At 42.3% G+C, this 22,671-nt stretch overlaps 10 protein-coding genes across 10 annotated transcripts; 8 read left to right on the plus strand and 2 right to left on the minus strand.

Moving 5' to 3' along the window:
• The first annotated feature begins 3,823 nt into the window (after positions 1-3,823).
• LOC308149152 (uncharacterized protein) lies at positions 3,824-5,927 on the plus strand. Its single transcript, XM_080520823.1, has 3 exons — positions 3,824-3,893; positions 4,277-4,392; positions 4,590-5,927. The coding sequence occupies exons 1-3, from the start codon at positions 3,861-3,863 to the stop codon at positions 5,707-5,709; spliced, it is 1,269 nt and encodes a 422-aa protein (XP_080376949.1). The 5' UTR covers positions 3,824-3,860; the 3' UTR covers positions 5,710-5,927.
• Positions 5,928-7,200: 1,273 nt separating this feature from the next.
• On the minus strand, positions 7,201-7,611 carry LOC308149383 (histone H3.2; the record flags this gene model as incomplete). The annotated part of the gene is made up of 1 exon (XM_080521103.1): positions 7,201-7,611. The coding sequence occupies one exon, from the start codon at positions 7,609-7,611 to the stop codon at positions 7,201-7,203; it is 411 nt and encodes a 136-aa protein (XP_080377229.1).
• A 312-nt stretch (positions 7,612-7,923) lies between these two features.
• Positions 7,924-8,307, plus strand: LOC308146432 (histone H2A-like; the record flags this gene model as incomplete). Its single annotated transcript, XM_080518235.1, has 1 exon — positions 7,924-8,307. One exon carries the CDS (start codon positions 7,924-7,926, stop codon positions 8,305-8,307), a length of 384 nt encoding a protein of 127 aa, XP_080374361.1.
• Positions 8,308-9,917: 1,610 nt separating this feature from the next.
• On the plus strand, positions 9,918-10,292 carry LOC308148809 (histone H2B 1/2-like; the record flags this gene model as incomplete). The annotated part of the gene is made up of 1 exon (XM_080520338.1): positions 9,918-10,292. One exon carries the CDS (start codon positions 9,918-9,920, stop codon positions 10,290-10,292), a length of 375 nt encoding a protein of 124 aa, XP_080376464.1.
• Positions 10,293-14,778: 4,486 nt separating this feature from the next.
• On the minus strand, positions 14,779-15,189 carry LOC308149278 (histone H3.2; the record flags this gene model as incomplete). Its single annotated transcript, XM_080520967.1, has 1 exon — positions 14,779-15,189. One exon carries the CDS (start codon positions 15,187-15,189, stop codon positions 14,779-14,781), a length of 411 nt encoding a protein of 136 aa, XP_080377093.1.
• Positions 15,190-15,496: 307 nt separating this feature from the next.
• Positions 15,497-15,880, plus strand: LOC308145111 (histone H2A; the record flags this gene model as incomplete). The annotated part of the gene is made up of 1 exon (XM_080516451.1): positions 15,497-15,880. One exon carries the CDS (start codon positions 15,497-15,499, stop codon positions 15,878-15,880), a length of 384 nt encoding a protein of 127 aa, XP_080372577.1.
• Positions 15,881-17,580: 1,700 nt separating this feature from the next.
• LOC308148818 (histone H1-like) lies at positions 17,581-18,349 on the plus strand (the record flags this gene model as incomplete). The annotated part of the gene is made up of 1 exon (XM_080520348.1): positions 17,581-18,349. The coding sequence occupies one exon, from the start codon at positions 17,581-17,583 to the stop codon at positions 18,199-18,201; it is 621 nt and encodes a 206-aa protein (XP_080376474.1). The 3' UTR covers positions 18,202-18,349.
• A 702-nt stretch (positions 18,350-19,051) lies between these two features.
• Positions 19,052-19,462, plus strand: LOC308148819 (histone H3.2; the record flags this gene model as incomplete). Its single annotated transcript, XM_080520349.1, has 1 exon — positions 19,052-19,462. The coding sequence occupies one exon, from the start codon at positions 19,052-19,054 to the stop codon at positions 19,460-19,462; it is 411 nt and encodes a 136-aa protein (XP_080376475.1).
• A 1,091-nt stretch (positions 19,463-20,553) lies between these two features.
• LOC308148831 (histone H4) lies at positions 20,554-20,865 on the plus strand (the record flags this gene model as incomplete). The annotated part of the gene is made up of 1 exon (XM_080520361.1): positions 20,554-20,865. The coding sequence occupies one exon, from the start codon at positions 20,554-20,556 to the stop codon at positions 20,863-20,865; it is 312 nt and encodes a 103-aa protein (XP_080376487.1).
• A 1,388-nt stretch (positions 20,866-22,253) lies between these two features.
• LOC308148825 (histone H2B 1/2-like) lies at positions 22,254-22,628 on the plus strand (the record flags this gene model as incomplete). The annotated part of the gene is made up of 1 exon (XM_080520355.1): positions 22,254-22,628. One exon carries the CDS (start codon positions 22,254-22,256, stop codon positions 22,626-22,628), a length of 375 nt encoding a protein of 124 aa, XP_080376481.1.
• Between the last annotated feature and the right edge of the window lie 43 nt (positions 22,629-22,671).

Raw genomic sequence — 22,671 nt, forward strand, 5'->3', positions numbered from 1 at the left:
TTTACAAGCTTGACGATGACATCAAAAACAGACTGAGGTGTGCTGAAGCAGGGAGAATTAAAATGTGCAGGACACCGGCCCTCAAGGCCCGGAATTGGGGAACCCTGGTCTAAAGATAACACAACTTCTTAATGGCAAACAAACAACTCAACGGTAATCTTCAAGCAGACCAGTTTCTTACTTCCTGGGACTACCCTACAATCTGGGCCCCACTGGTCTGAAGTCGGAGCACAGGTGAATCCAGTAATGGGCTCGGATTTCTGCACCACTTAACTTGGAAATATTCCACAATAAAAAAAGGTGGATGTAACAAAATGTTTCTGATCGTCCTTAAGGTCATATTTACTGTTGTTTTGTCACATCTGTGTATCTTCCTTTTTTCTTTTCTTCTTCTGTTTTTTTGTTTTTTTTGTTTTGCTTATCAGCAGAGGCAGATGCCAGATGGAACAAAACCGGGTCATCGTCGAAGCAGAAGTTATGTAAACATTATCCTGCACATGACCTATGTGCACTGCTAGTGTCTTCCGAGAATTTAAGGAAAAATTATTATTATTAAATCATTATTAATTATTTAAATAATTGGGAAATCTAAATACAAGCTATTATTTTGGTGCAGCTGGTGACGTTTTATTGTCACATTACGTTTGCTGCATTTCTGTAAATTGGGTTGGGATGATTACTTTGAAGATGAATTAGAAAAAGAGAAAAATTAAACTGTGAGTTTTAAGATTGCCACAATCACTCAGTGTGTAGCTTTATTGTGTTCAAATCAGGCACAGCCACCCCACTGCCCCCCCCAACCAATAACCAACAAAAACTAAATAAAATGAAAACGGTACACAGGTTTACGTTAAACCTGGGGGGAAAATGCTCCAACATTTTGGATCTGAACAGGCAATATTCTGCAACTTTGCTCAAAATGTTATTAAGTCAGGGACGCACAGTTTTAGCTTCTCAGTTCTAAGGTTTTATCAGTGTCAGTTTCAAGGCAGTCTTGAAAAGTTACCATGAGGAACTTTAAAGTGCGTTATCATTGCTCCATTTCACAAAGTCATTCTGTTGGTGTGAGACTAAAGGGTGAACACACTTTTTCGAGGGTGAAATGTAGCTTTAATGCGACACTGAGCAGCACTTTGCAACCATGACCAGTGTCAAGTTACTTGGAAATAGTAACTAGTTACTGATTAATTCTCCAAGAAAGTAATCCTGTTACTTTACTGACTACTATTTCTAAAAACAGTTTGCAATTAGTTACTTTAATCATTACTTTACTTAGTTACTTTTAAGAAACATGATGCACAACTTGAAAATGATATAAAGCAAGAGACCTTTCAGCCTCATTGTTATTTGTTATTATGTTAACATTGAATCACTGTCTTTTTTTTAAAAACCTTTTTTGTTTTGCTATTTTTAGTCTTTTAACTTCATGCACATTGCATGAAGCAAACATTAAATTAAATGCAACAGTCACTGATTTGAAGAAAATTATTGGAACTTTGAAACCAATTTTCTGCACATTCCAACATATCCTAGTAAAGTAAATGAAGTATTTCTTCTGTTAACTTAAATTTCTGCACATTCCATATTCTGCACATTAAAAATATTTTTTGTGAAATAAAATAATTGAAATCAAAGTGGAATTGTTCACCATAGATGAAGGTTTCCTTTTCACAACAGACAAATGTTTGTCACCTTTTATCAAGTTGAACTCAGAATACTGTCGACACTTCCAAGCACGAAACGCTGCACCGTCCTGCTTGCTCCTTCCCCCCATGTTGTCTCCTGTTGTTTACCACTGATGTACATCATTGTTTTACGAGACAGTCCCACAAGACAAAATCACATAGAACAGAAGCATGTATTTCAGTTCAAATGGTGGCTCTACATCCCTGGTAGGTGTGATTATGTGTTTGTGTGTAGGGGTAGTTTTTCACTCTGTGTTTGCCCTTCATGGACACTGTGGCATCAGGGTGTTACAGATTGCGTACTCCGAGACGCGAACGTCAAAATGGCTAATGGAGGTGCCTTCCTCTCCAGGATGACGGCCGCCGGCCTCTGCCACTTCAAATGCAATGATGTGGGCATCTGCAAAGCTGGAGGCATTGCTCCGGCCCAAGTGAACAGGACTGTGACCCGATGCTGTAAAAAAAAATCCAAGGTGTTCTTTGTAATTTTGTTCTTATGAATATATGATCATGTAAATATTTTTGTTTTTTAGCATTAAACTATAATTTTAAGGTCTAATTACTGCTGGCAATTATGTAATTTGCTTATCATAAATGGGTTTTATGGATGTCAGAGTTCATTACATATAAGCACAACAAATTTATTGCACAGTTGGCAAGTTATTACTCGGACTGTCATAATTAGCGTGTTAATGCAGATTAATCCATCACCATGATTAATCCGATTAAATGTTTTAACACAGTTATCCAATCGGCAGTGCAGAATGACTCAACATCACGAAAACATCTGAGGCTACTCATTTCGGGTGAATTTCTCCAAGTGAACTTGCCAAAGTGCGTGCGGTCACACATTTACAAATGGGCAGTTGTTCCTACAGCCACAGAACCAACTCCATATGGAAGACGCTAAATTGCACATTGGCCCTCTAAATGGGAACAAAAAAACCCAAGATTGAATTGTCGACTGACATAAAGTATTCTGCACACTCTGCAGAAAGGACTTTTCTTTTCACTGAAGCGCTTCCAGATTAAAATCCCACATTCAGGTGAAGCAAACATTATTCTGGATTATGCTGACTGTTCTCAGCTGAAGCAACATGGTAAAGAAGAAGCAGTCAGCTCTCCTCTCGGACAATGTCAACAAGTTAGTTTGTCGTCGTAGCTTGATGAAGAAGAAGCAACAGGGCCACATTAATTTCTATGAAGGTTTGTTTAAAAAAAAAAAAAAGAGACGTTTTTTTTTTAAGATTAAAAATGTTTTCATTTCATTTTATTTATTCTTTTTTCAAGGTAATGCAACCTAAAATAAAGCAACAATCCAACAAAAAACAAACAAACAATACATTCCATGAAAAGAAGAACAGGAGTTGGATGAAGAAAAAAAATCTTATAAACTCCAACCCCATTCTTGAAGAAAAACGTACAAACTAGATGGCCTAACCGATGTAAAAAACAGCAACAACAAAAAACAACAATTACATATACACATACATACACATACACATATACACACATATACATACATTTACACACATATACACACATATACACACATATACACACAATACACACATATACATACACATACAAAGCTAAAATCAAAGCTATTTAATTGTAATTAATCCTGATTTATATATTTTGAAATAGCTAATCATTTGGCAGCACTACTTATTACATGACTGATTGTAATACATTTAAGATATTATGTTATTGGGCAGTATCACATCATTGGTTGCTACAGCACATTATTGTTCCAACTCTCAGAAAACATGTAGTAAATTCAGAATGAAAAAAAATGCTGTATCTTGCAGTTTTTCCAGCTTTAACATAGGATGTGTTGTCTTTGTACATTTCTTTGTTAAGATATTTCTGGAATCTGGGTTGTAGATTCCTGGAAAGGAGCTTTCATGCAGGTAAATGGAAAGAAAAGTGTGGGGAAAGATGAGAAAAAGGTTTGTGCCAAAATCACTGAAATGGTATGTGCCCACCACTCGGTCTCTTTGGTGTTCATGTCTCAAAGAGGAAGCACTTTTTTTTAATGCTGTATAGAAGTCAGATAAGGTTGTGCATCCTCTGTGAGGTGCTTAGTCATGGTCCCCTATATAACAGTTCGTTTGACATGTACTCCTCACTGAACATCACCTCAGCCTCAAGCACCAAGACATGGAAGGCTAGATGAACTCTTTCCAACATCCTTCTCAGCAAAAGGTACAATTAACATTTCTATATCAGACGCCAATAGACATACTTCACAGAAAGTCGACTTTGACTGTAAATGTAGTTATCACTGTTGCTCCAAAATGTATGAAAGGGATTTTGTTTTGTTTGTCTATGCAACCTGATTTATAAAAACAATATTTGATAGATTTCCCAAAATACTAGAAGTAACATTTAATCATGTCAATTCTACAGTTCTGTTCAAGTCAGGCAAACCAGCTAACAATAAATGTGAAGGTAGCCTAGTATTTGTTTCCTCCTTTGACTTACTACTGTAATTTAAGGATTATTGAGTGCACGTTTCGTCCTCCATGGAGAAATACTCATGCATCCTTGTCATTACTGTGTAATTCATGCCAATGCAACTTGTTTAGATGGCTGGCCTTTGCTGGACACCCGTGGTGCTGGTCATTCTCCTCTCTGCTCAGAATAGTTTTGGTGCGGTGGATCAGAGCTGGCTCACAAACATCGTTGAAGGCCTAAAGAATGAGTAAGTGCTTTAAAGCGCTTTCTTTTTTTTTTTAATCTTTTGTCTCTTACTTCCCTACTCAAGTCCAGGAATTTGTAATGAAAAGCCACTTCACACTTTCACAGTGGAACATTTTGCACTGCTAATATGTTTATATTGCAAATACTCCCATGAAATGAAACAAATTGTAATGGATGCCTTGTTTCCCTTTTTGGCAGGTATGAACTTGGAGATGCTTTTACTCTGGCTGTGAATATCCCACAGAACCAAGACCCCACCGGTCTTAAAGAAGTCCTTCAGAGTGACCCAGTGGACAAAGTGAAAGAAGCTGTTTCAGAGGGTCAAGTGTATCAGGGCACCAGGGTGATCGCAGCAACACAGTCAGATGGATTGTCACGGGTTCTTGACAACATTCAATCCCTCGCAACTAACAATCAGGGAAATGTCTTGGTAATCTACTCTGAAGTTTCCCCCAATTCAACTGACAACAACATGGCAGACAAAATTAATTTTGTCATTCAAAACTGGAGTTCTTATGCATTTGTGTTTTCAGGAATAGCTAATATTCCCACTGCTGACACCTCTCAGCTGACTGAATCTTTTAAGCTCCTAGAGATTTCCAAACTGGGACTTGACAACATTTTCCGTTGTTATAAACCTGGCGATTCTTTTCAGTGCACCAGCTGTTCTTCTGGGGGAGATGTAACACCCTCATGTGTTGCAAACCCAGCCCCATCAGACCAAGGACATGAATCAGGTGCAGGCGCAGATGCAGATGCAGATGCAGGTTCAGGTACAGGTGCAGATGCAGGTGCAGGTGCAGGTGCAGGTGCAGGTGCAGGCGTAGATACAGGCACAGGTACAGGTGCAGCTGTAGACACAGGTACAGGTGCAGGCACTGATGTAGGCACTTCCACAAGTAATGAGAGAACCACAGGTGCAGAACCAGGACTTGAGAGACAAGGCAAGCCTAGCAAAACAAAAAAGTACAAGGGGGATAGAAAAGACCGCAAGCGCAAAGCAGGAAGCAAAAAGAGGAAGGCTGGCAATGTTAGAAGATCGCGCAAGCGAGGGCCAGGGCGCAATGGTAAGAAACAGGGTGGCTTTCGTGGCGCACGCAAAGGTAGCAAACCTAGAGGAGGTAAACGCAGTAAATCTGTGAAGCGTAAAGGTGGTGGTAAACGCAGTAAATCTGTGAAGCGTAAAGGAGGCGGTAAACGCAAGAAACAGGTAAAGGGTAGACAAGGTGGTAAAAGCAGGAAATCCGGAAAGGGTAGAGGAGGTGGTAAACGCAAGAAATCGGGAAAGGGTAGAGGCAAATTACTTTGGGAGTGGTGAACGGTTGGGGGCTGCATCTCACCAGCAGTTCAAAATAACGCAAGCTATGTTCCCAAAAAAGGCTTTTTTTCTTTTCAACATATTAACAATGGCTTGTGTCAATATATTTGCTTTGTAATGCTACTAATAACTGAACACATGAATGGATGTAAAAGATATTTTACATGAATAAAGTCTTTTTACAATTGCTGTCAAAAAAATAAAGAAAAAAAAAGCTTGACAAATATTCTGTATGGTTTCTTTCTGATTATCTTTTGGATTCCAATAAAGCTTGTTATCCTTTCTTGTCCTTATGTTTTTTCTTCAACACGTTGAAAGACCAAACGGAAAATTTGTAAGTGAACACAGAGCAGGGACTAACTCAAAACACATGCATTATTACAAGCCTGTACACCTACTTGCCTTAGGTCAGTGGTTCTCAATTATTTTCTGTCATGCCCCCCCTAGAGGACAGAATTTTTTTCAGCCCCCCCCCCCCCCCCCCCCCCCCCGAATTGTACTACCATTGAGAAACTGATAATATTTATTTATTTATCTGTATAAACCACTGTATGAGTTGCTGCACCAGCATTCTGCATACAATTGCCTGATTATCAAAATAAATTAATAAAATGAGCTGGAGGCCCTTTTTTTTATCATTCAAGCATTAATAAAGACACTAATACTGAAAGTCGCGCCCGCCCGCCCCTGACACCTCACCACGCCCCCCCCAGGGGGGCTCGCCCCACCATTTGAGAAGCACTGCCTTGGTGCATATATAAACACCTCACTGAGCAAAAACTGTTCCAAAATACTTTGACAGTGTTATCTCAATACTTCCAGAAGACATTCTCAGAGAACTCTGTTAGCACTGCCTGGACATTACATACTTGTCCTGTCTGGAAATAAGTGAAACAATAGTGCACATCTTGTGCCCAGAATTGGATATATTTGCAAAAAGAAAAGGAAAAAAAAAAAAAGTATAACTATGTTCCCTCTTTTTTGATGGCCGCCAGCCCCCTCTAGTGGTCGATGACGATGGACCGTACTGGTCTGAGGATTAGGTCCAAACTGATGTACAATGTCTGTCACCCCTCCATGATGTTCTGGTTAGCAACAGGCCCATACCACCAAAGCACGCGACCATCTCGAGAGACTTCATGATACCGTCTCTCGGTGGGAACTCATGTTCATTGAAATTTACTTAAAATTGGATTGGTATTTTAACTTCAATTTATTCAGTGTGGGGCAACACTGGATAGAAATTCCCTTTGGCATCAAGTATTTCTATTCTATTGTCAATTCCATCATGCATCAGCTCATTTGGAAACACATTTGAGAAACCTAACCACTTAGTATTGATAAAATACAGTAAAGGGTCAATTTACATCGACAATACTTAATTTGTCCTTGTATGACAATGAGTTTTAAAAAGTGAGGAATCAGCTCTTAAGTATTGTGTTGGCTCTTAAAAGAGCCGTTGTGGTGGCTGGTGGAGCAGCAGACTGAACTTTAAGCTCTCTCTCCACGGATGCGGCGGGCCAGCTGGATGTCTTTGGGCATGATGGTCACCCTCTTGGCGTGGATGGCGCACAGGTTGGTGTCCTCGAACAGGCCCACCAGGTAAGCCTCGCTGGCCTCCTGCAGAGCCATGACAGCAGAGCTCTGGAAGCGCAGGTCGGTCTTGAAGTCCTGAGCGATCTCTCGCACCAGGCGCTGGAAGGGCAGCTTGCGGATCAGCAGCTCGGTGGATTTCTGGTAGCGACGGATCTCTCGCAGAGCCACGGTACCGGGCCTGTAACGGTGAGGCTTCTTCACTCCGCCGGTGGCCGGGGCGCTCTTGCGGGCAGCCTTGGTGGCCAGCTGCTTCCTGGGAGCTTTGCCTCCAGTGGACTTACGGGCGGTCTGCTTGGTACGAGCCATTGTTTCTCTCTTGGTTGTCTACAGTGAAAATAACGAGCGCTGCGCTCTCGCCGATTTTAAGCTACCTGACTAAATGCTTAAACTGTGACGTTGTCTTACCTGATTGGTCGGAACAGCTGCGCGGGCGCGACTTGGTTGGTTGGAGGAAAATCAGTTCGAAGCTCGCGCCGAAACTGAGCACCGCCCGCACTACGGAAGTGGCTTCTGATTGGTGCGTCAACAAATGCACCGCGCGCTGAGTGTTTATAAAAAGAGACTTCGACCCGCAGCAATAATTTCTCAGAATATCTATCCGAGAAGCAACCAAACAACATGAGCGGCAGAGGAAAGACCGGAAAAGTTAAGGCGAAGGCCAAGTCCCGCTCGTCTCGTGCGGGTCTCCAGTTCCCGGTGGGTCGTGTTCACAGGCTGCTGCGTAAAGGAAACTACGCTCAGCGTGTGGGAGCCGGAGCTCCCGTGTACCTGGCGGCGGTGCTGGAGTACCTGACCGCCGAGATCCTGGAGCTGGCTGGAAACGCTGCCCGCGACAACAAGAAGACCAGAATCATCCCCCGTCACCTGCAGCTGGCGGTGCGCAACGACGAGGAGCTCAACAAACTGCTGGGCGGAGTGACCATCGCTCAGGGCGGCGTGCTGCCCAACATCCAGGCTGTGCTGCTGCCCAAGAAGACCGAGAAGACGGCCAAGTCCAAGTAAACACGGAGTCTGGCTACCAAACACAACGGCTCTTTTAAGAGCCACTCACGTCTCACGAAGAGCAACAAATCCTAACGATTTTCCCTCCGATTCATCAATTGGGTTAAACAACAAACTGCTCAAAACTACTTTCTCACGTATTAGATGAGAACGTGTATACATTTACTGAAGGATGTGCTTCTGATTGCAATTTCTTGTATTTCATTGCTTGTCTTGACCCCTTTTTATTTTAACTTTAGTTTTCCTGGTAAAATTACCCTTCAATCAACCCTAACCAATAACTCCAAATACTGTTGTATTTTTACAATCAACTTATTTTCGTGCGAATATTACAATTATTGCACATGTTTGACATTTTTACAATATTTATCTGCACTTGTACATTCATCTTTAAAGTGATCATTCTAGAATTGTTCTGGCTTAATGAGCATTATGTAGCTTTATAAATATCTTAAAGGAATCATAAGGACTATAGGTTGACACATTTCTGCCCAAGTTTATACATTGACTGAACGGTTGAACCGTGTGACGTCAGCTGCTCATTTGTTGCTACAATGTATCATTACCACTTTCAAATGATGCCAATGTATCGCTATTGGTACTGGTGCAACTATGCCAGCGGTTATGAAATGACCGGTGTTTGGCACGTTTTAAAGCATTAAACGCTCAATATTCAACAACCAGCTCCGCATGACTGACAGTCTTTGTATCCAGCAGACAGGAACCACAACGTGGTGATAAATAAACCAGGCTTCCCGATTACGGTTCGGGTGATAACCTGGGGGGTGAAGTCAGTTTTCATCCATGGGCGTTGCATTACTACCATCTGCTGGTTCTTACTCTTTTTGGACAATTTGTTTATTTAAAAATAACAGCATATGGGAGAAATATGATTTGTTAGTTTAAACAAAAACCTATGTATTTGTTACGATAGTGTTTTCTGTTTACCTATAAACACTTCCTAAATTATGTTCTCGGTTTAGCTAATTTATACACTAAAGGAAAAATAATAAAAAAATCTTAAATGTCTTGAAAATTCATTGAGATTAAGCACTTTGATGTCACATTAATCTTAGTGAATTGTACACATTTGCTTTTATGAATATACAATCCACTGTTCTTGCGATAGAAAACTTTGTGGTGTTGTCCAAACAATCTTTCGCATTACTTATTGCTGTGTAATACTCAAAAAGTGTTCTGTGGAAGAGAGAGGTTATGTTTGAAGTGGAAAGTTACTGATTAAAACTCAGAAAATCACCACTATCTTGAAAAATCTTTGCGTCAACATATGTGGAATAAAATGATGTAACACACATTGTGTAGACTAGACAATTAACCAACTTATTTCAGCTAAAAAGCGATAAAAGGTTGATTCTGACAAGCTACAGGGTTTGGTGATGACATGAGAGTTTGTGTGTTTGTGAGCTTGTATGTTGCTATGACTATGCTATGAGTGTTGTACTTCCTTGCCCGTTGCAGTGTTGCACAATCTCACGGCTCCGTGACTCGGAGCAAATGAAACAATCACAGATAGGTGACAGTGCAGCATGATTTGCATGACACCTGCTTAAGACTCCCACACTGCAGCATTACAACACCAGGAAATCAACATGCCTGATATAAACAAGCCTATGCCCAAGAAGGGCTCCAAGAAAGCTGTGAGCAAGACCGCCACCAAGGGAGGCAAGAAGAGGAGAAAGACCAGGAAGGAGAGCTACGCCATCTACGTGTACAAGGTGCTGAAGCAGGTCCACCCCGACACCGGCATCTCGTCCAAGGCCATGAGCATCATGAACTCGTTCGTCAAGGACATCTTCGAGCGCATCGCCTCCGAGGCGTCTCGTCTGGCTCACTACAACAAGCGCTCCACCATCTCTTCCAGGGAGATCCAGACCGCCGTGCGTCTCCTGCTGCCCGGTGAGCTGGCCAAGCACGCTGTGTCTGAGGGCACCAAGGCCGTCACCAAGTACACCAGCTCCAAGTAGACTATCTGCTGCTGCTCAAAACCAACGGCTCTTCTAAGAGCCACCCAATTCTTCTGGAGAGATTCCTTTGTGATTAACTTAGACCGGTAGACCAATCGTGATCATATCTGGCAAATTGACATTTAGTTCCATAAACATAAGATACGCCTTTATTGATCTCACAGTGGAGAAATTTACTCGTACATTCAGCTTTTAAGGACACTCATGAGGAAAGGAAAGACAAGGAATGTGCAAACAGTTCCCTATCCAGATTAACAGTTTCAGTACTTGATCCAGCAGGCAAATATTTTGAAGGCAAACCTCCAAATTTACTCTTTTGCGTCTGCTGAGACTACATTTGTTGGCGTATTTAATGACTGTCTAAATCTTGCATTAGGCAAAAGGCTGCCCAAGAAGACTGAGAAGCCGGCAAAGTCCAAGTAAACCAGCCCTTAACCAACAAACACAAAGGCTCTTTTAAGAGCCACTCACTTCTTCAAAGAGCAATAACCACCCAAACCCTTATTATTGAACATTAATGTAAATGAGGCTGATATTTTAAGAGGATATAAAACTTATTGAAACAAGTACAAGAAAGCTGCATCATGTTGTTGACAAAGTACTTGTGACCTTTATCGTCATTCTTCTCGATGTTTGACTGGCGACATTAAATAGTGCTTTTTAAGAAATGCTTTTGAAATTGGTCCAGAATGTAAGCATACGATTAATTTCTGGTTCAATATAATGTGATGTCCTCGTGTGAACCGTGGATGCAGTTTAAGATCGGAGGGAGAAGCCAGCATTTTTGCTCATTGGGGTCGCTCATATGCCAAAGAGTTCTCGACTCGACCCTGAAAAGCCAAAGGACACTTTCTTCTCGTAAAGTGAGCAAAACAGGATTTATTGCACAGAGATTTTCTCTGCACTATGAATATTGTGAAAGATTACAAATATTTATCAGTTTTAAAGAGAAAAAATTATCAAACCAGGAGGAAGTACATTATAGAGTTGAATCTGGAGCATATTATAAAAATAAGGAAAAGGTATATATTATGCTATCCGACCGAAGGTTTAAGTAACATTTTAAAGGCCTAGTGAAATGTAAAACACTACTTTGTAGCACTACTCGCACGGCTAGCGGGAGCCGCTAGCTCGGGCGGCTAGTAGACGATCAAGTAATACCTATACTCATCTTCGGTGATTCCGCGCAGTCGGAAAAGCGCTTCGACATGATCCAGGAAGCCGGGTCGTTCTGCCAAAAGTCAGGAAGCCTCAAAGCCGCTGTGAAAACTGACGGCTGCTGAGACGCGGACGAACAGTCTTCCTCAAACATGTTTCAGACGGCGTCACCAATTGCAGAACGACACATTCTGTGTCTTCATCAATCACTGGATTTGAAATGCCCGATGATGATGAAATATCGTTAAATTCAGCCCGCTTCGTCATCAAAACTCTGATCCGCCATAATGTAAACACAACTTGGGCGTGTGCACAACCAGTGACGTCACTCTATTATTGTCAGAAGCTCCACCGAGCAGCGGAAATAGCGCTGTTTATCGGCTATTTTCTCACAGATTGCCGTGTTTTAACATTTCACCCTTGGGCCAGTTGGCATAAAAATGTCCCTAGAAGCGATAGCCAGAGTGTTTTGAAGGTCGAATTTTCATTTCACGAGGACTTTAAGGTTTTAAATAGGGTTTATTTCACTAATTAATACATTAAATTAAAGTTCAAAGGAGGCTTTAATCGCTGTAGATTTGGGGGGTGAGGGACAGGATTCTGATGATTTGAATAATTTATTAAGGATATGATATTTATTTGGAAAGATATGTGGAGCTGGTCCATAAAGATTATCCTGCCCCTTTGATGGTGACAATTATTAGATTTGGAACTTTTATTTCAATTCACGAAATTGGTTTTCTTGTAAGAATTTTAATTTAGTTTCAAACATTTTTCATTCAAAAATGTTGATTAAAAGAAAAAACTAAACCAGGTATTGTTTTAAATCTTTGACATTTGTTGAGACTGGATCAGCCTTTAAATTGTTCTAATTATTGAATTTAACTTTTTTTGTAATTTATTTTTAAATGTTCAATTTGGAGTTTAATTTCTTTGCTACAAATCATAGTTTTGTTTGCTCAGTATTCATGTTTTTGGTTACAGCAGTCAACATGTAAGTGTAAAGACTATCGGCCTCTGTTCAGTTTGGAAATACAGTAAAAACTGTGATGTAGGGACCATAGATAATATGTAAATCTACATTTTCTCCAAAAAATTCTGAAAGCTCATCCATGGACGAGTTGTCGGGGGGTTGCAGTTTTGTGGACGAGTTGTCCTAGAATCCTAAAATCCAAAGGCAGGTGTCTCCAGAAGGCAGATGTCCTCTCTTCAGACGGACGGGTCATGAGGAGAAATTGTAGGACCAGTTGATATTGAACGAACCAAACACCAAATATGTTACGGTTATTTAAAAGTACATAACTGAACCAATTCCACTTGCACCTTAAGTTATCCGCCCACTAAATGTGGTATCAATTCTGACATTGTTCTACATTCGACTGTTTGGTCATTGATGTGTGATTGTGTTTCACAGCCACTTGAAAATGGATCGACATGGGCTGAGCAGCAATGCCAGATGTGGTGGGTGTCTCCAATTAGGGAGCCAAATTCTTTTGCATTTTTACTTTATTTATTTTATGTATTTGTCTCTGTATAACTTGTTTTCCATCACGCATATAGTAGTTTTACTGTTTTAACATGATTTTTACACAGACTGAGATTTGGGTTTTTATTGAGGTGTGTCGATTTTACATTGTTTGGGCTAAAAACAGTGAATTGCATCTGGCAACCCTGGTGCTGACCTGTTTACCATCCATGTTTATGTCTGTCTACAGCGTCTTCTGCTTGAACCCGTTGGGTCTGATCACGTTCACATGGCAGTCTGATAGAGGTCACATTTAAAATGTAATGTGAATGATCAGCAAAAAAAAAATCTGATACCATATGTCTTTGCTCCCATTCCTTCACAGGGGTATGAGGGAAATAAAAAGTAGGTGTGATGAATTACATTTAATTCATGTAGCAGTCAGCCCAGCCACTGTGATTTGTAGATTACAGCCTTCAGCGTGTCAGTTTCAATGACTTATTAGACACTTCTCTAGGCCAGACATGCATTGAGTGCACGTGTTGCAATCGTGCATGAATGAATAACTCCGCAATAAAAGATGAAAGTGAAATGTACTCCAACATGCAATTCTCCTTTATTTGGAGCATGTCAGTATTTGACAACTCAAATATCATTGCCTCAACTACAATCTTTCCTCTGGAGTGAAACCATAGTTTTAGGCAGCCAGCAGTCCAGCCGTCATTTGAAAGGTCATTTTTGGAAAAGACAGCTCAAAAAAATAACGGACGTGTTGTTCAAAGCCGTCTAAAATATGTGTACAATGGCCACCACTACTTGTCACCATCTAATTTTGCTTAAATGTATCTTTTTTCAACAAAATATAGCAAATTATCAGCTTGAGTAAACGACTTTATTTGTATTATGCCAAATAAGGAGCAACTTAATTGGTCAAATGATACCATGAAGTCTATGCATATTAACAGGTGGCCTTCTTTGCTGTGAAAATGTTGACAATCAGGCTTGTTCCATCACCAATTTATGTGACTGTGACCGAACTATAGGTGGCTTACAGACAACAAATAATATTCCATTAAAAACTAATAAGAGAACAGAAACTTTCAGAGTTTACATGTGTATAGCTTAGGGATGCAGATAGAAGCAATATGAAAGTACACGGGGCATAAGCACATGCATGTTTTGAAGTTTGATTAGTCAGGTGAAAACCATCACCAATGAAAAGTAGCTATTACCTTAAAAGAAAAATCACAACTTTTTAACAAAGCAAGAACATTAGATGCATCACCAAAAATGTCAAGAAGAGGAAATACATTACTTTTAAGAAGTAAAATCTACATGTGATAATGTCATAATTAGTAGTCCATAATGCATTTGACTGCACCATTTAAGGTCTATCTCCATAATGTTTTTTTTTTACATACAACCCCTCCCCCCTAAAAAAAACAATTTGGACACCTAGATGTTAGGGATTGACACCAGAAATCTGATTTTTGCCGATAACTACAAGTGACACATTAAACAACATCCTGTAATAGAACTAAAAATCTCAATATCAAATTACAGTAGTCTCTAAATGTACTTTTAAAATTGCTCTCAAACTTGTGACAACATACTTTAGAGAACATATTCCTACTGATTTATATCAATCAGTCTAAGAAAAATATGCAAACTGAAAACAGGAAGCAGCTATTTGTCAAGAAAAAAATAGTCTTGATAAAAGGGTTTATTTACATCATTCTTAATTAATCCTAGTTATACAATTATGGCAAAATGAGTTTGAAAAAGTGAGGAAGCATCTCTCTAAAAAGTGTGTTGGCTCTTAAAAGAGCCGTTGTGGTGGTTGGTGGAGCAGCAGACTGAACTTTAAGCTCTCTCTCCACGGATGCGGCGGGCCAGCTGGATGTCTTTGGGCATGATGGTCACCCTCTTGGCGTGGATGGCGCACAGGTTGGTGTCCTCGAACAGGCCCACCAGGTAAGCCTCGCTGGCCTCCTGCAGAGCCATGACAGCAGAGCTCTGGAAGCGCAGGTCGGTCTTGAAGTCCTGAGCGATCTCTCGCACCAGGCGCTGGAAGGGCAGCTTGCGGATCAGCAGCTCGGTGGATTTCTGGTAGCGACGGATCTCTCGCAGAGCCACAGTACCGGGCCTGTAACGGTGAGGCTTCTTCACTCCGCCGGTGGCCGGGGCGCTCTTGCGGGCAGCCTTGGTGGCCAGCTGCTTCCTGGGAGCTTTGCCTCCAGTGGACTTACGGGCGGTCTGCTTGGTACGAGCCATTGTTTCTCTCTTGGTTGTCTACAGTGAAAATAACGAGCGCTGCGCTCTCGCTGATTTTAGCTGCCTGACTAAATGTTTAAACTGTGAGGTTGTCTTACCTGATTGGCCGGAACAGCTGCGCGGGGGCGAGTTGGTATGAGGAAGATCAGTTCGAAGCTCGCGCCGAAACTAAGCACCACCCGCACTGCGGAAGTGGCTTCTGATTGGTGCGTCAACAAATGAGCCGAGCGCAGAGTGTTTATAAAAAGAGACTTCGACCTGCAGCAGTCAATTTTCAGAATATCTATCCGAGAAGCAACCGAACAACATGAGTGGCAGAGGAAAGGCCGGAAAAGTTAAGGCGAAGGCCAAGTCCCGCTCGTCTCGTGCGGGACTCCAGTTCCCAGTGGGTCGTGTTCACAGGTTGCTGCGTAAAGGAAACTACGCTCAGCGTGTGGGAGCCGGAGCTCCCGTGTACCTGGCGGCGGTGCTGGAGTACCTGACCGCTGAGATCCTGGAGCTGGCTGGAAACGCTGCCCGCGACAACAAGAAGACCAGAATCATCCCCCGTCACCTGCAGCTGGCGGTGCGCAACGACGAGGAGCTCAACAAGCTGCTGGGCGGAGTGACCATCGCTCAGGGCGGCGTGCTGCCCAACATCCAGGCTGTGCTGCTGCCCAAGAAGACCGAGAAGACGGCCAAGTCCAAGTAAATCAGCCCTCAACCAACCAAAACAAAAGGCTCTTTTAAGAGCCACTCACTTCTTCTAAGAGCAACATCCACTCAAGCTCTTATTACTAAATACTTATAGATGAATGAGAACAATGTATAAGAGTGAAGATGGAATATATGCATTTATAGAGCTGTGTGAACAGAACTGGGAGTCACTTTTAAAAGACAACTTTGAAAAAGCATATGAAACATTTATTGGAAGATGGAAGCTGTCCAATAGAGAAATGCACTTAAACACATGGGTATTTCAAGGTGTTTTATTTGTCATTTCCACAGTAAAAGCCAGGTTTCAGTGTAATGACACTTACATTGCCGTCTACCCTGGTGCCGACATACATAAGTATATACACAAGGAAATATAATAAAATAAAATATAGTGCAAAATAATAGTCAGAAAGTGAGATGTGCAATTGTACAGATTAAATGTGAAGCTGTTCAGAAGTCCATGGATCACAAGAGAATTGCAAAATGCCAGTTAAAAAAAAAGGACACTACAGGGAATTTGTTAAATATAGAACTGAAGCAGCAGACTTATCAAAAGTATTGAAATAATTTCTATGGTAAATTATTAAAGAATATAAATAAGATGAAATGCATTTGGAACATATTGAATATCGTCATTAAAAAGAACTTCAAACAAAGTACTTATCCTCAATATTTTACGAATAATGACAATAATATGAATGTGATTAATGACTAACGGGTATTTTGTAAATGTTGGACTGAATGTGGCAGCAAAAGTCAAAATAAAAGCGAAATAATAGAAACATTGTGGATACATATAAGCAAGACATCACTTGACTGTGAAGGTATAGATATTAGAATAGTCAAAAAGATGATGGATGCATTTATTCAGCCTCTTACATGTGCAATCTGACATTCTCAAAAGAAGTGAAAACTGCGGAAGTCCCATTTTGTAAAACTGCAGATAGACAGACAGTAGTGCAAATGCTCCCCGTACTCGCATTTCAAAGAACCAAACACAGGGAAAAACAGCATTAATTAGGGTGGTCGTGCATTATTAAGTCAGTTATTTCACACATATGCCTTGTTTTGTCTGTAAAACACTATAAACTGGGTTACAAATAACTAATATTTGTATAAGCTCCTCACAGCTGATGTCAGAAACGAGCTGGCTGCGCTCTGCTTCCGCCTCCATCAGTGTGTTTGCTGCTCCTACAAAATCCTCATTTTATCACAAAATTCTCATCAGCAGTGTAAAGTTTCTGCTCGGACTCTGTGGAAAAGCGTATGCTGAAGCTGTAAAGTGTGTTTTGGTGGATATTTGCTGCGTGTGAAGGTATTTTCTTGTAGAAAAGAGAGGGACAAGTCGCTGGGCAGCGCTGAGTTCCGGGCTGAATGTGTGACTTTTGAAGGCTCCATTAACGAATTGCAGAGATTGTGAGAAGTGGATGTGAGCTGAACATGAAGAGACAGCAGTCCGCTGTGGACTCCTTCACTTTCAGGGAGCAGCGATGCTCACAAAGTCATTAGAAACTCTTTATTCTCCGCACAGAAAACACAAGTGACGCCGTTCAGCCTGCACACCGGAGCCGCGCGCTAGGTTGAGTCTCCACGGTTCTCATGGTGTGTTTAAGTACCGCCTGCTGCTCGGAGATTTTCATCCTAACTCAGACTCGTTGCTTCTCGACTAGAAACCTCAGATTGTTATTTGGAAGAATGGGAGAAGAAGCTCCAGCCGCCGCCGCCGCCGCTGCCGCTCCGGCAAAGCCGAAGGCCGCCAAGAAGAAGTCCGCCCCGAAGAAAGCCGGTCCCAGCGTGCGCGAGCTCATCGTGCAAATTGTGGGCGCTTCGAATGATCGGAACGGCGTGTCGTTGGCCGCCCTCAAGAAGGCTCTGGCTGCCGGAGGCTACGACGTGGAAAAGAACAAGGTCCGCGTCAGGACCGCCATCAAGAGCCTGGTGACCAAGGGGACTCTGGTCCAGACCAAGGGGACCGGGGCCTCCGGCTCCTTCAAGATAAACAAGAAGGCCGACACCAAGGCCGCGAAGCCCGCAAAGAAAGCAGCTCCTACAGCCAAGAAACCCGCCGCCAAGAAAGCTGTCGCAGTTAAAAAGCCCAAGGCAGCAGCCAAGAAGACCGCAGCTGCTAAGAAGTCTCCCAAGAAGGCCAAGGTAACAGCAAAGACGACCATAGCTGTGAAAAAGTCTCCCAAGGTCAAGAAACTCATGGCCAAACAAACAGCCAAGAGCCCCAATAAGGTGAAGCCTGTCACAGCTAAGAAACCATCTGTAAAGAAGGCACCAAAACCCAAAGCAAAGACCGCAGCCAAGAAGTGAGCTCTGTCGGACATTAAAACTCAACAAAGGCTCTTCTAAGAGCCACCACAGCTTCAGTAAAGAGATCAGTCCTGGTCACAGAAATCTTGCTACTTGACTGAAGTTGTTGCATTCATATATACTTTAATTGTGGGATGGGTGTATGGAATTTTACCCACTGTATTTTGAGTAAATTATACTGTCACAGGTGCAAACTTCAACTGCTAGCCTGTGTATGAGACCAGCACATTGTCCCTGTTCAGTAGTTTCTATGGAAATAACACCAAACATGAATATGTTTTGAGATAAAGTTACATTTAGCACATGCTACTGCAGTGGAGGGTTTATTGCCCCAGTGCGGGTTTTTGTTAGAATAATAATGAGATATTTCCGAGTGTGGAGTTATTTTTCACACTCTTAAGTAACAGTGTTACTGCTATGCTGGCATAGACAGACGTCTTAAAATTATGTCTCGGTGCTGGTATGTATGTATGTTGATTGCTCAACTTGTTTGTTCAATGGGGAACCGTCTTTTCTGTGTGATTCCTCCTTGGATTAGGCAGACGAGACGCAACTCTGGCGTATTGCTGTGTGATTCAACAACACTGGTATAAAGCTCTTCTTAATGTTGCATTAGCGCCATTTCCTGGTTCTACCGGTCTGTTTATTTCTCACCGCTCTCACTTCGCGCGGCACTTTCAAATGACTGTCCTCCAATCAGCAGCTCAGTCTCAGCTGGGGGGCCTCTCCTCGTGACGCTGCTGACCAATGAGACAGAGTGACGTCACCGTGTCCCAGCTGGTCTCGGCGCTTAAATGCAGCGAGTCTCCGCTCTTTCTCCACTTGTCTTTACACAGCGAAAGCAGAAACAATGGCTCGTACCAAGCAGACCGCCCGTAAGTCCACTGGAGGCAAAGCTCCCAGGAAGCAGCTGGCCACCAAGGCTGCCCGCAAGAGCGCCCCGGCCACCGGCGGAGTGAAGAAGCCTCACCGTTACAGGCCCGGTACCGTGGCTCTGCGAGAGATCCGTCGCTACCAGAAATCCACCGAGCTGCTGATCCGCAAGCTGCCCTTCCAGCGCCTGGTGCGAGAGATCGCTCAGGACTTCAAGACCGACCTGCGCTTCCAGAGCTCTGCTGTCATGGCTCTGCAGGAGGCCAGCGAGGCTTACCTGGTGGGCCTGTTCGAGGACACCAACCTGTGCGCCATCCACGCCAAGAGGGTGACCATCATGCCCAAAGACATCCAGCTGGCCCGCCGCATCCGTGGAGAGAGAGCTTAAAGTTCAGTCTGCTGCTCCACCAACCACCACAACGGCTCTTTTAAGAGCCACTACAATACTTAAGAGAGCTGTTTCCTCACTTTTTAAAACTAATTTTATTATTCGTTAACAAGAATGAATCAAGTATTAAATGTGAATAGACCTTTTACTGCATTTTTCACGTTTGTACGCTTCACAATCCAACTTTAGGTATCAATGAACTCCAGTTGCCATTTGATGAGTACATGTTTTCAAATATTCAATATTGTTTAAAAATATGAATATTCCTGTCTTGGCTCCCCATACCACTAGAGGGCGCTGGCGGCTATCAAAAAGAGATGGAACAGTTATACATTACATTTTCAAATGTATTCCAAAGACATCAGCTGGCCGGCCGCATCCCTGGAGAGACCTTAAAGCTTCATTCTGCCATACAAAATTGTCAACTCACAACGGATGAAAGTTTATCAGTATCTGTAGTTAAGTTCATATCTGTGTATGTTTTGTTGCTATACTCTACATTGAAATGTTGAAACTGAATTTTAAAGTAAACCCTTTTGTCTTTAAAAAGATGGCACGGCACAATGCTGTTTTGTGCAATACAGTCCTATCAAGGCATCACTTGACAGATTAAGCATGATGGTCTTTATTTTCAATTGCAGCAATAAGTCTTGAACTAGTGGCTTTAGGGAGTTGACAATTTGTTTAGACTATCAACTATTGGAGACCAGCATGTTGTGTTACAGCACTTGTCTTCCCTGTCACAAATTAACACTAATGGTGTATATATAGGGTCACAGCTTGTTGTATTTTTAAGTCAACTTCAGTTTCCAAGCTTTATTCCCTCATTGGTCTGAACTCGCATCAAAATTTTAATAAAATTGAAGAAATTATCAGATGAAACTGCATATGGAAAACATTGGGGGAAGTTACCAAACATGATTTGAATTGTATTTATTGAAGACGTTATATAACCTTTTTCAGTCAGTTGGCGCTCGAAACAACAAGAAACTCCCGCCCATGTCTTCTCCTACGTCCTCAGTTATGTTGTATAGAGGCGTGTCAGCGCCCCAGTGAATTCATTCGGTTTTTTTTTACTGAGAGACTTGAAGATGAGTGGCAGAGGAAAGGGAGGAAAAGGACTGGGCAAAGGAGGCGCTAAGCGTCACCGTAAAGTCCTCCGTGATAACATCCAGGGAATCACCAAGCCCGCTATCCGCCGTCTGGCTCGCCGCGGTGGAGTCAAGCGGATCTCCGGTCTCATCTACGAGGAGACCCGCGGTGTGTTGAAGGTGTTCCTGGAGAATGTCATCCGTGACGCCGTCACCTACACCGAGCACGCCAAGAGGAAGACCGTGACCGCCATGGATGTGGTGTACGCTCTCAAGAGGCAGGGACGTACTCTGTACGGCTTCGGAGGCTAAACTGCTGCTGCAGCCTTGCAACCAACAAAGGCCCTTTTCAGGGCCACCCACACTCCTGAAAGAGATCATTCTAGAACTGTAATGGATTTATCAGTATTGTGTAGCTTTATAAATATCTTAAAGGAATCATAAGGACTATAGGTTGACACACTTCTAACCGAGTTTATACATTAATGACCGAACGGTTGAACCGTGTGACGTCAGCTGCTCATTTGTTGCTACAATGTATCATTACCACTTTCAAATGATGCCAATGTATCGCTATTGGTACAACAATGCCAGCGGTTATGAAATGACTGGTGTTTGGCACGTTTTAAAGTATTAAACGCTCAATATTCAACAACCAGCTCCGCATGACTGACAGTCTTCGTAACCAGCAGACAGGAACCACAACGCGGTGATAAATAAACCAGGCTTCCTGATTACAGTTCGGGTGATAACCTGGGGGGGTGAAGTCAGTTTTCATCCATGGGTGTTGCATTACTACCATCTGCTGGTTCTTGCTCTTTTTGGACAATTTGTTTATTTAAAAATTACAGCGTATGGGAGAAATATGATTTGTTAGTTTGAACAAAAACCTATGTATTTGTTATGATAGTGTTTTCTGTTACCTATAAACAATTCCTAAATTATGTTCTCGGTTTGGCTAATTTATAAACTAAAGGAAAAATCATCAAAAACACTTAAATGTCTTGAAAATTCATTGAGATTAAGCACTTTGATGTCACATTAATCTTAATTGTATACATTTGCTTTTATGAATATGCAATCCACTGTTCTTGCAATAGAAAACTTCTTGGATTTTGTGGTGTTTAAAGTTGTCCAAACAATCTTTAGCATTACTTATTGCTGTGTAATACTCAAAAATTGTTCTGTGGAAGAGAGAGGTTATGTTTGAAGTGAAAAGTTACTGATTAAAACTCAGAAAATCACCACTATCTTGAAAAATTGTTGCGTCAACATATGTGGAATAAAATTATGTAACACACATTGTGTAGACTCGACAATTAACCAACTTATTTCAGTTAAAAAGTTTTCATACCGTACGTGACGTTTTTTTCAATGATTATTGACCCACTTGGAAAGATGTGGTTCCCTTTCATGTCTGCTTCTCCTTTTCTTTTCAGGATCTGAACACCTGGTGGAAACAATAACCCCCCACCAGGACTTCAGCCCTACTTTACTCACATTACAAATGATACAGGTTTTGAAGTCTACATCCTGCTTACTTTGCCTGTACTTCCTGACCCGTTGCAGTGTTGCACAACCTGACGGCTCCGTGACTCAGAGCAAATGAACCAATCACAGAGAGGTGACAATGCAGCATGATTTGCATGACACCTGCTTAAGACTCCCACACTGCAGCATTACAACACCAGGAAATCAACATGCCTGATATAATCAAGCCTACGCCCAAGAAGGGCTCCAAGAAAGCCGTGAGCAAGACCGCCACCAAGGGAGGCAAGAAGAGGAGAAAGACCAGGAGGGAGAGCTACGCCATCTACGTGTACAAGGTGCTGAAGCAGGTCCACCCCGACACCGGCATCTCCTCCAAGGCCATGAGCATCATGAACTCATTCGTCAAGGACATCTTCGAGCGCATCGCCTCCGAGGCGTCTCGTCTGGCTCACTACAACAAGCGCTCCACCATCACTTCCAGGGAGATCCAGACCGCCGTTCGTCTCCTGCTGCCCGGTGAGCTGGCCAAGCACGCTGTGTCTGAGGGCACCAAGGCTGTCACCAAGTACACCAGCTCCAAGTAGACTATCTGCTGCTGCTCAAAACCAACGGCTCTTCTAAGAGCCA

The sequence above is a fragment of the Blennius ocellaris genome, assembly GCF_963422515.1.
Source record: "Blennius ocellaris genome assembly, chromosome: 3".
Lineage (NCBI taxonomy): Eukaryota > Metazoa > Chordata > Actinopteri > Blenniiformes > Blenniidae > Blennius > Blennius ocellaris.

Coding starts and splice junctions, on each gene's coding strand:
- LOC308149152 (XM_080520823.1), top strand. CDS start 3,861: ATGAACTCTTTCCAACATCCTTCTCAGCAAAAG. Junction 3,894..4,276: donor AACATCCTTCTCAGCAAAAG/GTACAATTAACA, acceptor CAACTTGTTTAG/ATGGCTGGCCTTTGCTGGAC. Junction 4,393..4,589: donor GTTGAAGGCCTAAAGAATGA/GTAAGTGCTTTA, acceptor CCTTTTTGGCAG/GTATGAACTTGGAGATGCTT.